At 48.4% G+C, this 11927-nt stretch overlaps 1 protein-coding gene across 3 annotated transcripts in view; it reads right to left on the bottom strand.

The window, feature by feature from the left end:
* Window positions 1-2120: 2120 nt before the first annotated feature.
* LOC142587440 (cyclin-dependent kinase-like 4) overlaps window positions 2121-11927 on the bottom strand; it is a 96775-nt gene continuing 86968 nt past the window's right edge. For all 3 annotated transcript variants that reach the window (XM_075698459.1, XM_075698462.1, XM_075698460.1), the window contains exons 9-10: window positions 5859-5990; window positions 2121-4414 (exon numbers count right to left, since the gene is read on the bottom strand). In XM_075698459.1, the coding sequence (XP_075554574.1) occupies window positions 4238-4414; window positions 5859-5990 (309 nt within the window). In that variant the 3' untranslated portion in view covers window positions 2121-4237. The remainder of the gene's footprint in view (window positions 4415-5858; window positions 5991-11927) is intronic.

Raw genomic sequence — 11927 nt, 5'->3', positions numbered from 1 at the left:
TTTGTTTGCTTGAAAAACGAATAACATTGCCTACACTGAATGACTTCTCTTATCTAATTGGCTGACAAGAGGCGAAAAGCCCGCTCAAGTGGAGAGGGTTTCAATGGGACCGAGTCATTGCACTTAAAATCGATGATCGGATCAAGAGGGTCGTGCCGGAGTCTGTGATTGGTCCGCTTTTCCTTACTGAGCTTGTGGTGGCTGTTCGAAAATCGCGGCGGCATGCAATGGAAGGTTAAGAATGCCGCTAAAACGGATCCTCAGCAAAGAAGAGTTGGCAGAGCGAGGTCGTAGACGTGCCGAAAGTTCTCGAAAAGCTTACACGGCCCCGCCAAAAAGATTTATTGTACGAAAATAAACACACGCTCTCCGGCAGGTGCGAGTAGCCAGTGCCTGAGCGATCGGTGGCAGCCATCTTTAATTCCTTTCGGAACGGGGCCACCTGCGTCTATTCAAAAGAAAGTTCAGTTTTGTTCGGCATATTAATGCTTCTTTAACGCGTACACGTCGCTTTGACGCAGTGAGTTTTTGCGGCTTTGTGACGACACGTGACATGCAGGTGAAGTGGGTGCAGACCGAAAACTTTTTACCAACAGCCGAGGGCTAATGGCGAAAATGCGTCGGATCAGAAATTACTATTTTTCTTTTGTTCGTTCAAATCATGCATTATCAGCGCGTACATGTCATATCAGATGGGGGGGGGGGGGGCTATCACGGTTTTCGTTGCGCCGCTGATAGACATGTGAAGTGTGGTTGGTCCAAAAAAGTTTTTAACCAATCGCGGAGGGCCGATTGCAGGAATGGAACAGAAAAGTTCGGAATAGTGTTATGTTATAGCGCCCCTGTTGCACGGCCAACGTTTTCAGTGCTTCCGAAGTCGAATACAAAGGCAATATATTTCAACTTTCCTTCCTTACCTTACGGCTGGCTTCCTAAATGAGCTTTTAAATGCTCACTGGGCCACATATAAAGTGCCGTACTTCAAAAAAACCTTCACGGTTTAGGCGAAATACAAACGTGCACCTCTGGTTACCGAAAGCCCACTTTGTTTTCCGGAAAATCGCCACTTCCTACGTGTAACTGCATAATAGCTACCGCGTACAATCCACATCGTTTTCTCATAAAGGATACTTCAGCAGGGCCGAGTAGAAAAAAAAATTATGCAATTCTTGGGTTGCTGCACAGAATAGAAAATAAACATGGTGTTTGTTTTTTATGCGCAACAAGCAGCTTTAAGGCGAGACAAAGTAACGGAGAACCATACCTCCCGGTACATTGCAGTGATGACGCCGTCCAGGAGCAGTCTCCGCCGACAAGAGGGCTAACGCCTTATTTTCAATGTGATGAAATTTTTTAGTCAGTGTATTTAAGGCGCTAATAAGAAATTAAAAATAAATCCCTGGCGCGTCTGAAGAGCAGTGCGCGTAAGCGCATTTGTTTCCTTTGGAATCAAGTAATAAAGTCCACAAATCAGCACGCTGTGGTTCTTCACCTCTTGGAAGCAAAGTTTATTGAAACAAACTCACTGAAGCACTCGCTTTTTCAACAAAAAGAGGGACAGTGCATTATTTGATTACTCAGGAATAGCAAACATAGTCTTCTTGAAGTGCACTCGTCCCAGTTTACGACGACTTTGGAAAAAGCCTCTCGCACATTAAGGGTAACATGGAATAATGAGACTTGTTGGTTAGTGACGTTGTTATCGGACCTTTTCGAGCTAGTAGCTACAAATAAAATGGCATAAAAATCGCCACAAGAAACGACATGACGCTTCTAGTGCTTCCACACGACGTACAGTTCTGCAGTAAAATGTTCTGCGGAGAATATTTTCAAAATCAACCGTCAACAGAAGTGAAAACTGCCCAAAGAGATTATGATGCTATTCGCCAAGTTTTATTAACTCTCCACTCCCACTAAATCTCTTTCCATGGTGTAATAGGATATATTTTATTTCGCTTATATCTCAAAACAATTCGCTTCACCATCAGTAAGTGGTAGAATAGCGTCAAGCCTGCGTTGGCATTATCATATTACATTGGGCATCACACGTGATGAATATCTAAACAGAACATACAGCCTTGAAGGTTAAAGCCTTGTTTAACTTCTCGCTATACCTTAGCTCTTATATATACGTATGGTATATATACTATACCTACACACCACTTCAAAAGCAACGGAGTTTCCGTCTCCTTTAGTTGGAAAAAACATGTAGGCCGTCTGCTAAATTCAGTGTGAAACGTTTAAAATATTTCGGGAAATAAATCTCCCATTGAAAACGCTTGTGAATATGGTAAATCACCGTTTTAATAAAGTTGTTTTTCTAGCCGGCCTCCGCTGTGAAAAATGTCGTTCACTCGCTACAACGCTAATCTCACGTCGGCTAACACGCAGCCACACCTACCAGCAAACTCTAAATGTACACATCCTCTCCATGTTCGTGTCTTTGCTATTGCCTCTTCTGCGCACAAGTCTATTACTATTCTGAGACAAGGGCATACCAAAGTTCCTTCGAAGTAAAGGAGCATAAAGCTTCCAAGGCAGCGTTAGTTCCCGGGAGCCGTATCAGTGATACACGGTCTCTGCTCAATAATTCCCCAGAAACCTCCAGGTGCAGTTGCCGCGTAACTCATCCCGTAAGCGAATAAAAACTATGTGTCCCAATGTACGTTGAAATGTACTTATACCCAATTTTATTTTCTGAGGGGTACTTTTGCAGCTGAAAAACGAAATATGCGTATAATAAGATCGCAACTTTGACAAATACGGATACTTTGGTAGTGATGCTGGCCACACTGTGTGCCACTGCGTCGGCAGCTGACATCGGCCGTTGGTTATTGCTTCCGCCATATTCTCCCCTTATAACTCTCACCCACCGTGAAACTTGTTCCTTTTTAACAGAGAAAAGCTCAATATTTTTAGTCATAAAAAAGATATTTATGTATAGCACCTGGGAACAAGAGCCAAAGCTCCGTTCAACTAGGTCACCTTTGACGTGCCCGTGTGTGACAGCGCTTGTCCACCTTTGAAGGAAAGAATCTTCGGCTCAAAGGTCCTTGAAAGATTCAGAGTGATAGGCCCGTGAGTCACAGTGACAGGGATATACAAAGAAGGCAGTTCAGTTCCGTTAATAGATCATGCCAGGCCGCTTCACTAAAGTACTGAAAACATACACTCAGGTGAAGCGCAGTGACCATTTCTCAGTGATCGTTGTGCCATAAAATCATGAAAATAGCAGCTAACATAAAGTACAGGATAACTCACAGAAGAAAGTCTTCCAGAATAACCAGTATAGAAATTCATCCACATCGAACCATATCCAGCGTTAGTAGACGCATATACACACTTCCAAAAATTTCCATCCGTTAACATTCATCCATATTAACACTTATCTAGTAATGAAGGGAAAACATTGCAAAGTGAACAGGAAACACACTGCAACCTAAATGTAAGGGAACACGTTCTATTACATTCACACGTGATCTTCCACTGCAGCTGGTGGCCAGTGAGGGCGGTTGTTTCAAGAAACTATCCACAGTGCATTCCACGACCCTTTGTTCAGTTGAGTAATTAATTTATCTCCAGTGTGAGGACTAAATGTTCCTTACTTAAGGGCAGGGGAGGCTATGGCAATGATGTGCTTAAATAGCCGGCACAATATAACCCATTTTGCAGTGGTGTTATTACAATTCCATTATCACATAGCTGCGCCGCTTTTCCGCTAGCATGAAGCATTCTTTGCAAATAGATTGCTCGATGTAGGTACTGCCTCGTACATACACCGTTGCTTGATGAATTCGGACCCTTGTTCATTCCTTCCTACGCACCTAGCAAGCACAGCGGCAAACGGATATCTTCACTGACAGAATGGGGCCACTGTCTCCAAATTATTGTGAAAATAAGTGCACTTCAATCAATCTGGGCTGCGAAACTAATAATCATTCACGTTTGACATCTTACTATGACACTGAAAGAACAGCACCAACAAAGCCGCCTTGCCACACCAGTTCACCTTCGCTGTAAAAAGCTGTCCGCTTGGTAAGCCATGGCACACAAAGTTTTTCCACTCTCTCAGCACGCACCAATAACCCATACACACGACAACATACTGGTCGAGCCGGTAGCAACGATACAGCACATCAAGGAGAGATTTAAGCCAGCCTCGCACGCGGGACTACTTCCAGGACCATCCGGTGAAGGACTTGGGGACCGAGTGGTAGAGTGTCCCGGGACCTAGGCGTCAGATGTTTGGTAGGTGGTCAAACTTGCGCGACGACGACTGCTGCGAGTGCGGCTGGCTCTGCAGCGGCTGGGAATGTCGAGAGTGCAAGTGCGAGGCCCGGATGTCTGGCGTCGGGTAGCCACTTCCGGAGTGACCCGGAAGGTGAGGAAACAGAGAGTGGTGTTGAGCACCGTTCTGAAGACAGAGGTATTGCGCAGAGAAGAGCATTTAAAACGGTACACATTAGGCAGCGTCATCCGGATTGTTCAGCGCCCAGTGGTATCGTCAAAAACGGGTATTAAAAACAACAGCGTTAGTGGGATTGTTGTTCATGACGCGGTTCAAACCAGAACATCAGGTGGTGTTTACAAGCACAAACCACGGAATCCAAGTGAAATTACCCACGGCAGCAGTTGGTTGAATGCAGGTATCGTCGTGGTCGAAGTCAGGAAGTAATTGTGAGGTGGCCAGTTGCAGCCCAAAGTCCATTTGCGGCGTCCAATGACAGATGATTGGTGGAAGGGTTCAGGTCAAGAAGAATAAACAAGAAAAGCACGCGTAAATATCAATTGGCACACGTCTCAGTGCATTTGCGGACGCTCCCATGTAAAATTAAGAAATGCTTCCCCTCTTTCTTTTATCAAGATATTAAGTTGTAAACCGAACGAGAGCACATGTTTGGCTGCGTAATAGACAGAGATAAATGAGATGCAAAAGCTGAGGATCTAATAGTGGCGTGTAAATGCGCCTGAAAGACAAGGATGAAGGAAAGACAAGGCACATGCAGTGCTACGTGTGCCCTGTCCTTCCCTTCGTACTTGTCTCAGTCGCATTTACACGCCTTCAATGCTGAACATACTCGCCCAACTAGCTAAGCTGGCCAACCTAAAAAAAGCTCAAGCAGTTATCTACGGTGCCAAGAGGCTGCTGAAACATAGTACCACATAATCGCCCTGGCTACACTACGCAGACGAGCAGGCGTAACACACAAACTTACGCAAGCTTAGTTAAATATACTATGGATAAGTGAAGGAAGCCCACCGCTTTTAAGGCCGCCGTTGTGGAGTATCGCCTATCTAATGGCAAGGTTGGAGCCCGTTCCTGAGTCCCCCCCTCCCCCCAACAACAAAGAGTATAAAGTAAGTTGCAAGGCGATTTGGTCATTCTGCGCTATTTTCCTTGTATTCGTACTATTTCCCCCTCGTGTTTTGTATTCGTTAAGAGAAACAGAAAGAGAATAAATAATTTAAATGATTGCTCGCGGCGTATTCATTGAAATTGGTAAGGGAAAGAAAGGTGATTGTGGGATTATTATAAAATATTCCCACACTATGGCCCAAACGGTGTTAAGTGTTTCGTTGACAACACTCACCCACTTAGAAAAACAACTTGTTATAGGAAAGTTCAAATATTGGGCAGAAGCGGATTATGGAAACGCGTTTCTTTCTTAAAATGTCGACGTGATATATGTCCAGTGATACTTCAAGACGTCGCCTTTCTTTCCCTCGCTACACTAATGTACCGCAGAGTATTGACGTCACATAAAAAACTGTGGTGCGTTTAAATATAAATCAAAACATGATGAAGGACATAAAATACATAACTGCGTCCTGTCGCTGTGTATCTCAGAGCCACATACCTTAGACTTTTCTCTTCGTATTCGAACGTTGTCCTCGACATCCACTTCGGGCACCTTGCAGTCGCTAAGGTACGGGTGTTTCAGCAATTGCTCGCACGTCCACCGCTTGGCAGGGTCCTTGTCCAGGCATTTCTGTAAAACCGACACACTGTAGCGCCAGCTGTTCGGAATTGCTGCGTACCACACCACTGGCGCTAAATAAACCACTTGGTAAATTCCCTGAATGTTACACAGCGTTTCCCAGAACACAGTTCTCTCATTATGCAGTCAAACAAGGGAATACACCAAACTGTTCGATGAACAAAAACAGGATGCAAGTTGTATGGCTTTGACGGTAAACTCTGATCTCCACATTCTATGGTCTGAAAAAAAAAGTCGCAGTTTCTCCCGGCTACCAGCATGATGCAGCTCATTCGACGCGTCACCAACAAACACGTGGGCATGCGCGAAGGCAGCGTCATACGACTCACACAAGCCTTCGGCCATTTTTCAAATAAAGTATACGGCAGCGTTTCACAGCTGGACGGTAGCGGAAAGAAACAAGCTCAACGCCCTCATACGCAAGGCATACAAATGTGCGTTGGGACTTGCGCTCGGAGTCAGCACCACCAAGCTCTTAGAACTAGGCTTACAGAATACGCTCGAGGAACTCGTGGAGGCGCAACAAGTGTCCCAACTGGAGCGCCTATCTAAGCCCGCCCAGGCCGACAGGTGCTCGAAAAGCTCGGCATCACATACCACACGCAACACGGCATCAAAGTAGAAATTTCAAGAACCATACCCGAGCAACTATACGTACCCCCATTGCCTCGCAACATTCACCCCCAACACCACACGTGGAGACGTAAAACCAGAGCACAGCACATGAACCCAAGTTACTCCAACAACAAAGAGGCGCTCTTCACCGACGAAGCCCGTTATCGAGACAGGAAGAGTTTCGTGGCGGCCGTTATTCGCCACCGAGGCAACCACTTTACGAGCGTCACCGTGAACACGGCACATGCCGAAGCGGCAGAGGAAGCGGCCATGGCACTGGCCCTCACACAAACCAAAGCGACATACGTGATCTGCGATTCGCAAACGGCAATTCGTAATTTTGCAAATGGACGCATCTCGCAAGAGGCGTATCACATATTCCAGCGACATCCCATACACCAGGGAGAGGCCGACATCGATAACCGAAAGCATTTACTATGGATCGCGGCACACACTGGATTGAGCAACACCAACGAAGCGGCTCACCGCGTTGCTCGAGACCTCACTCACCAAGCATCATCGGAGGAAGAGCCCCCGCGGGGTAAAGCAAACGTTTGGGCGTGGGAACATCGTATGACCAGGTTCCACGACATCAAGATACACTGCCAGCTACAAAGACGCGTATACCAATTCCCTCACGCTAGGTTAGACAGGACGCAAGCAGTACACTTCAGACAATTAGAAACGGATTCTTACACAAACTCCAGACTCATGCACGCCTTGTTTCCAGACATGTACATTACAAACAGATGCACATCGTGTGACCAGGTTGCCACACCTAATCACATGTTATGGGAGTGCCAGCACTTAATAAACAAGTCGGGCAGTGCCGACCCCTCCGTCTCTTCCAGCGCCAGCCTCCGGTCGCGCTGGAAGACCGCACTGCTCAGCTCGAACATAACAGCATAACTCTGGGCCATCCAGCGAGCCGAGGAAGCCGCTTCGAGACAAGGTCTCGGAACCACGTCCGCGGCGGGTTTGAAGGTCCACTAAAAAGACGCCGGACTCGAACTTATTGATTTGAAAATAATCTTTACGCTCTCTCCCGAAGGGCGAAGCATCGATTGCGATAGCAAATTAGTAGACACTTATACCAAGTAAAGATAGCGGTTCTATCGGCCGTATTAACTTGGAAACATTCGCTTACTAACTGAATTAACAAGCATGATGTCAGCGCCCACAGGCAAACATGAACACATCACACTGTGTAACCTCGGGCACTTGCTGCCAAAACGATGTCCTGAGCAAGCGTGGTAGCCGCAGCGAGCGAAGTGACCTCCGTGCTGTCTATCGCTTCAACGCAAATAGCGGTGAAAAACAGCACGCACAAAAGTATGAGCCGTCTAAACATAGTTTTCAAGATAAGGCGCGCAAATTATGCAATTGCTGGCGGAATATAAACCTGCCCTTCCCCACTTCCCTTTCGCGCACGCGATTGAGCTTCGATCGTCACTTCCCCTTGCGCATGGTCGCGAAACACGCAGTTGCTGCTGGAGCCCAACACAACCCCCCCCCCCTCCCTCCCATCCCTCCAAAGCATCTCCTACGACAGAAGACTGCGCGATTGCTCGCCGTCTTCGTCCGTCACGCGCGCTAGATTGATCCGCGATCGTCAGCTCCCGTCGCGCGCTTTCACTCGCACATACAGCATAGAGCGCGCGGCGACACCGACGGCAAAAATGCACCTGGATTGTCCATATTATTACAATATCAACCAGCGATGTTCAAGAGACGAGCCGCCGCGAGAACGACGATGAAGTTGGTCGGTGCCCTTGACGCGAGCGACTGTCGGCCTGGCTGTCTGACTCCAGTGTAAATAGCCTCTTTCGTCTGTGTCTTTCTTCACGTAACATTCTGGTGGAGGTTAGCGATCCCCGTCCTCTCCACCGAACTCCGAAGTGGTCGGCACATCGAGCTTGTCACCATGCCTCCCGGTGACGAGCCCGCCTCTGCAACGGCTTCGACTTGTACGATTTGCTCCAATCGTCACGGTTGCCCCACATCGCGACCCTGGTGTGTTCTCTGGCCTGAAGGGATAGGACGTTGACCAACGGATCAAGCTCTATGAACACGCCAGTGCTAATAACAGGTGGGACCCAACAATTATGCTCGCCAATGGCATCGTTTGCCACGCATGACGACGAGATAACCAGTTGGGACAGTTTCAAAGAAAAGCTACGGGAACTGTTCGGCGACACCATTGGGCGCAAGGTTGCCGCGAGAAAGGCTCTTACGTCTCGTGTTCAGTCATCTACAGAGCCGTACGTTTCATACATCCTTGGCGTCTTGGCTCTATGCCGCAAAGCTGACGATAATATTGTAACAGATACGAAAGGCACGGACAAGAGAAAAGAAGGGAAGACGAAGAGGACGAAGCGTTGGAGAGGCCGAGCTGCGCTACTATCACGCTACGATCATCATCCATCGCCTGTAAATAAAACCATTTCTTCGCAACTCTTCGTAACAGTTGTGGTGGAAGGTGCGGGGTAATCGACACCCGAAGACGGAGGCTGAACCAGAAATTCTTCGACGGAGCCGTCGCATTGCTGGACTCCCACCGTATCTACCGGAGCTGAATATGTCCCACGACGCAGACGAACAATGGCCCATTCCAACTGCTGCGCCGACAAGTTCCGTTCTGCAACTGAGAGATGCGCGTCCCTTCGCCGGAAGATCGGACGAAGACGTCGAGGAATGGCTCATCCATTATCACCGGGTGAGTGCTGCCAACAAGTGGAACAGCGCTTCTCAGCTTTCGAACGTCGTGTTCTTCCTAACGGATACTGCGTTACTGTGGTTCGACAATAACGAGGAAACGTTCACAACATGGGGAAGATTTGTTTCCGAAATCAAAGAGAGATTCGGCGACTCCGCGACGAAAAAGAAAAGGGCGGAACAGACGCTACTGCAACGTGCGCAAGTGCCAGGCGAAACCTGCACGACCTATATTGAGGCGGTTATAAAACTGTGTAGGATGGTGGACTCTGGAATGTCTGAGGAAGATAAAGTCGGGCACATCCTGAAAGGAATTGCCGAAGACGTCTATAATTTCCTCATCGCAAAGGACAACCTGGCTTCCGTCACTGACATCATTCGGCATTGTCGTACTTTCGAGCAGCTGAAAACGAGGCGCATCACGCCGAAGTTTGGCAGGCTAGCCAATGTGACAACAGTTGAAAGCGTGGACAGCAACCAGCCCCTCGGTCTTGCACCAACGATCCGACAAATAGTTCGGGAAGAGCTCAGCCTGTACGCGCAAGTGACACGTCGAGGCACTAATAGCTTCCGCCTACCACCAGGGTTCGACACAAACGTGGCATCCTTCTCCCCGTATCCTGCGGCGACGGGCACTGAGGATTATGAACTCGCGCCCCGACAGCAGCCACGTCTCTACGACAGAGGCGCTACTTATGACGCTCGGCCACAACGAGAGCAGCCGCGTTTTTACCCCCGAGGTCCTGTGACTTCTGTCAGGCCGTGACAAGAAGGGCACCGACCCTACTACCACGACGTGACTTATGAACGATATGACGGATTTCAGCGAGGCGCAGAGACACGTTATCCACATGACAACGAACTTTCTCGCCGCCCGCAGCAGCCTAGCATCCGTTTCGAGGAAGATGCTGTGAACCGCGACCCTCCCGTGTGCTACAACTGCGGTTCCACAGGCCATATAGCACGGTATTGTCGCCAAGGCCGTCAATCACGAAGGACACCACCAATGTTCTCGCCACCCAGAACCCGTACTTCATATGACTCGCGGACGACCGATTCCCTTCCAATGGACCACTTCCCACACGAGACCAGACGCAGCGATTCGCCAACTTCTGAGCGGAGTTTGACGCCGCCAAATAATCGTCCCCGTCGCTCTCCGTCCCCTCGGCGCCGTTCTTCGTCACCGCCGCCGGGAAACTAGCATCCGCGGTAAGTGGAGGTGAGGTCGCCGGACGGTCTTTGCCAGAAATTCCTCTGCCTGTTGTGATGCTCAAAAACAAAGTGAATGTCTCGATTGACGGAATACCGACCATGGCGTTAGTTGATACTGGGGCGACTGTGTCTGTGATGAGCCTCGCTTCCAAGAACCATCTAGGCCACAAAGTTATGTTTTCTTGGAATGACGGTATTACTTTTCGTGGAGTGGGCGGCGAGTGGCTTCATCCCCTTGGTGTTTGTGCTGTGAGTGTTTTGTTGGCTGGGAAAGTTTTTGTGTCGGAATTCCTTGTTCTTGCTCGTTGTTCGCACGATGTTATTCTTGGTATTGATTTTCTTGAACAGTGCGGCGCTTCCGTGGACTGTGGTTGTGGCGAAATATCATTGAACAAGTTAATTATATCAACAGATTCCGAACAAAGCTCGCGTGGCGAACACAGGAACACAGACACACTCAGTGTTCTTGATGAAGTGATTGCACCATCGTGGTGCCTGACGCCCGTTCGTGCTTCTGCAACTACTGTTGACGCTGATTGTGTTGATCTTGTAGTTAGGCCTCTCCGCATAAACTGTGCTAAAAAGATATACTTGTGCCCTGCTCTGTCGTGTGCATGACGAAAGGAATCGCCACATTGTGGGCGCTGAACTGTTGCGCCACGCCGGTTGTCCTTCCTCGCGGTATGAAAATCGCTCTCTTCGATGAAGCCGCATGTAACTCAATGGTGGCCCTAACTACGGACGTCTCTACAGCTTGCTCTCCTTGCGCTAATAGCCATTTTGAAGAGCTAATGCTTGGCATGATCAGCAAGGCTCTCGGTACGTCGGAATGGCAAGCACTGGTACATGTCCTTGCCATGCATGAGGCTGCATTCGACTTCACGCATGGAGATGCACCCCTTCATTTGCCGTCGTCCCGCGCTCGTCACAGAATAGATACCAGCTCCGCACACCCCATCCGCCAGAAGCCCTACCGAGTGTCATCCTCCGAGCGAAAAGTTATTGCACAACAAGTCAAGGAGATGATGGACAAAGGTGTCGTTCAAGAGTCGTCTAGTCCATGGGCAGCCCCAGTAATCCTCGTCAGAAAAAAAGATGGCTCCTGGAGATTCTGCGTGGATTACAGACATCTAAACGCAGTGACGAAGAAGGATGTCTATCCGCTACCGCGAATAGATGACGTCATTGATTGCTTACACGCTGCTTCTTACTTCTCAACACTTGATTTGCGGTCGGGGTATTGGCAAATACCTATGGACCCTGCCGACAAGGAAAAGACCGCTTTCGTGACTCCAGATGGCCTATTCGAATTTAATGTTATGCCTTTTGGCCTTAGCAATGCTCCTGCCACCTTCGAAAGATTCATGGACACAGTACTACGTGGTC

The sequence above is a fragment of the Dermacentor variabilis genome, chromosome 7, assembly GCF_050947875.1.
Source record: "Dermacentor variabilis isolate Ectoservices chromosome 7, ASM5094787v1, whole genome shotgun sequence".
In the NCBI taxonomy this organism is placed as follows: Eukaryota; Metazoa; Arthropoda; class Arachnida; order Ixodida; family Ixodidae; genus Dermacentor; species Dermacentor variabilis.
This window is presented reverse-complemented; position numbering and strand designations above follow the sequence as displayed.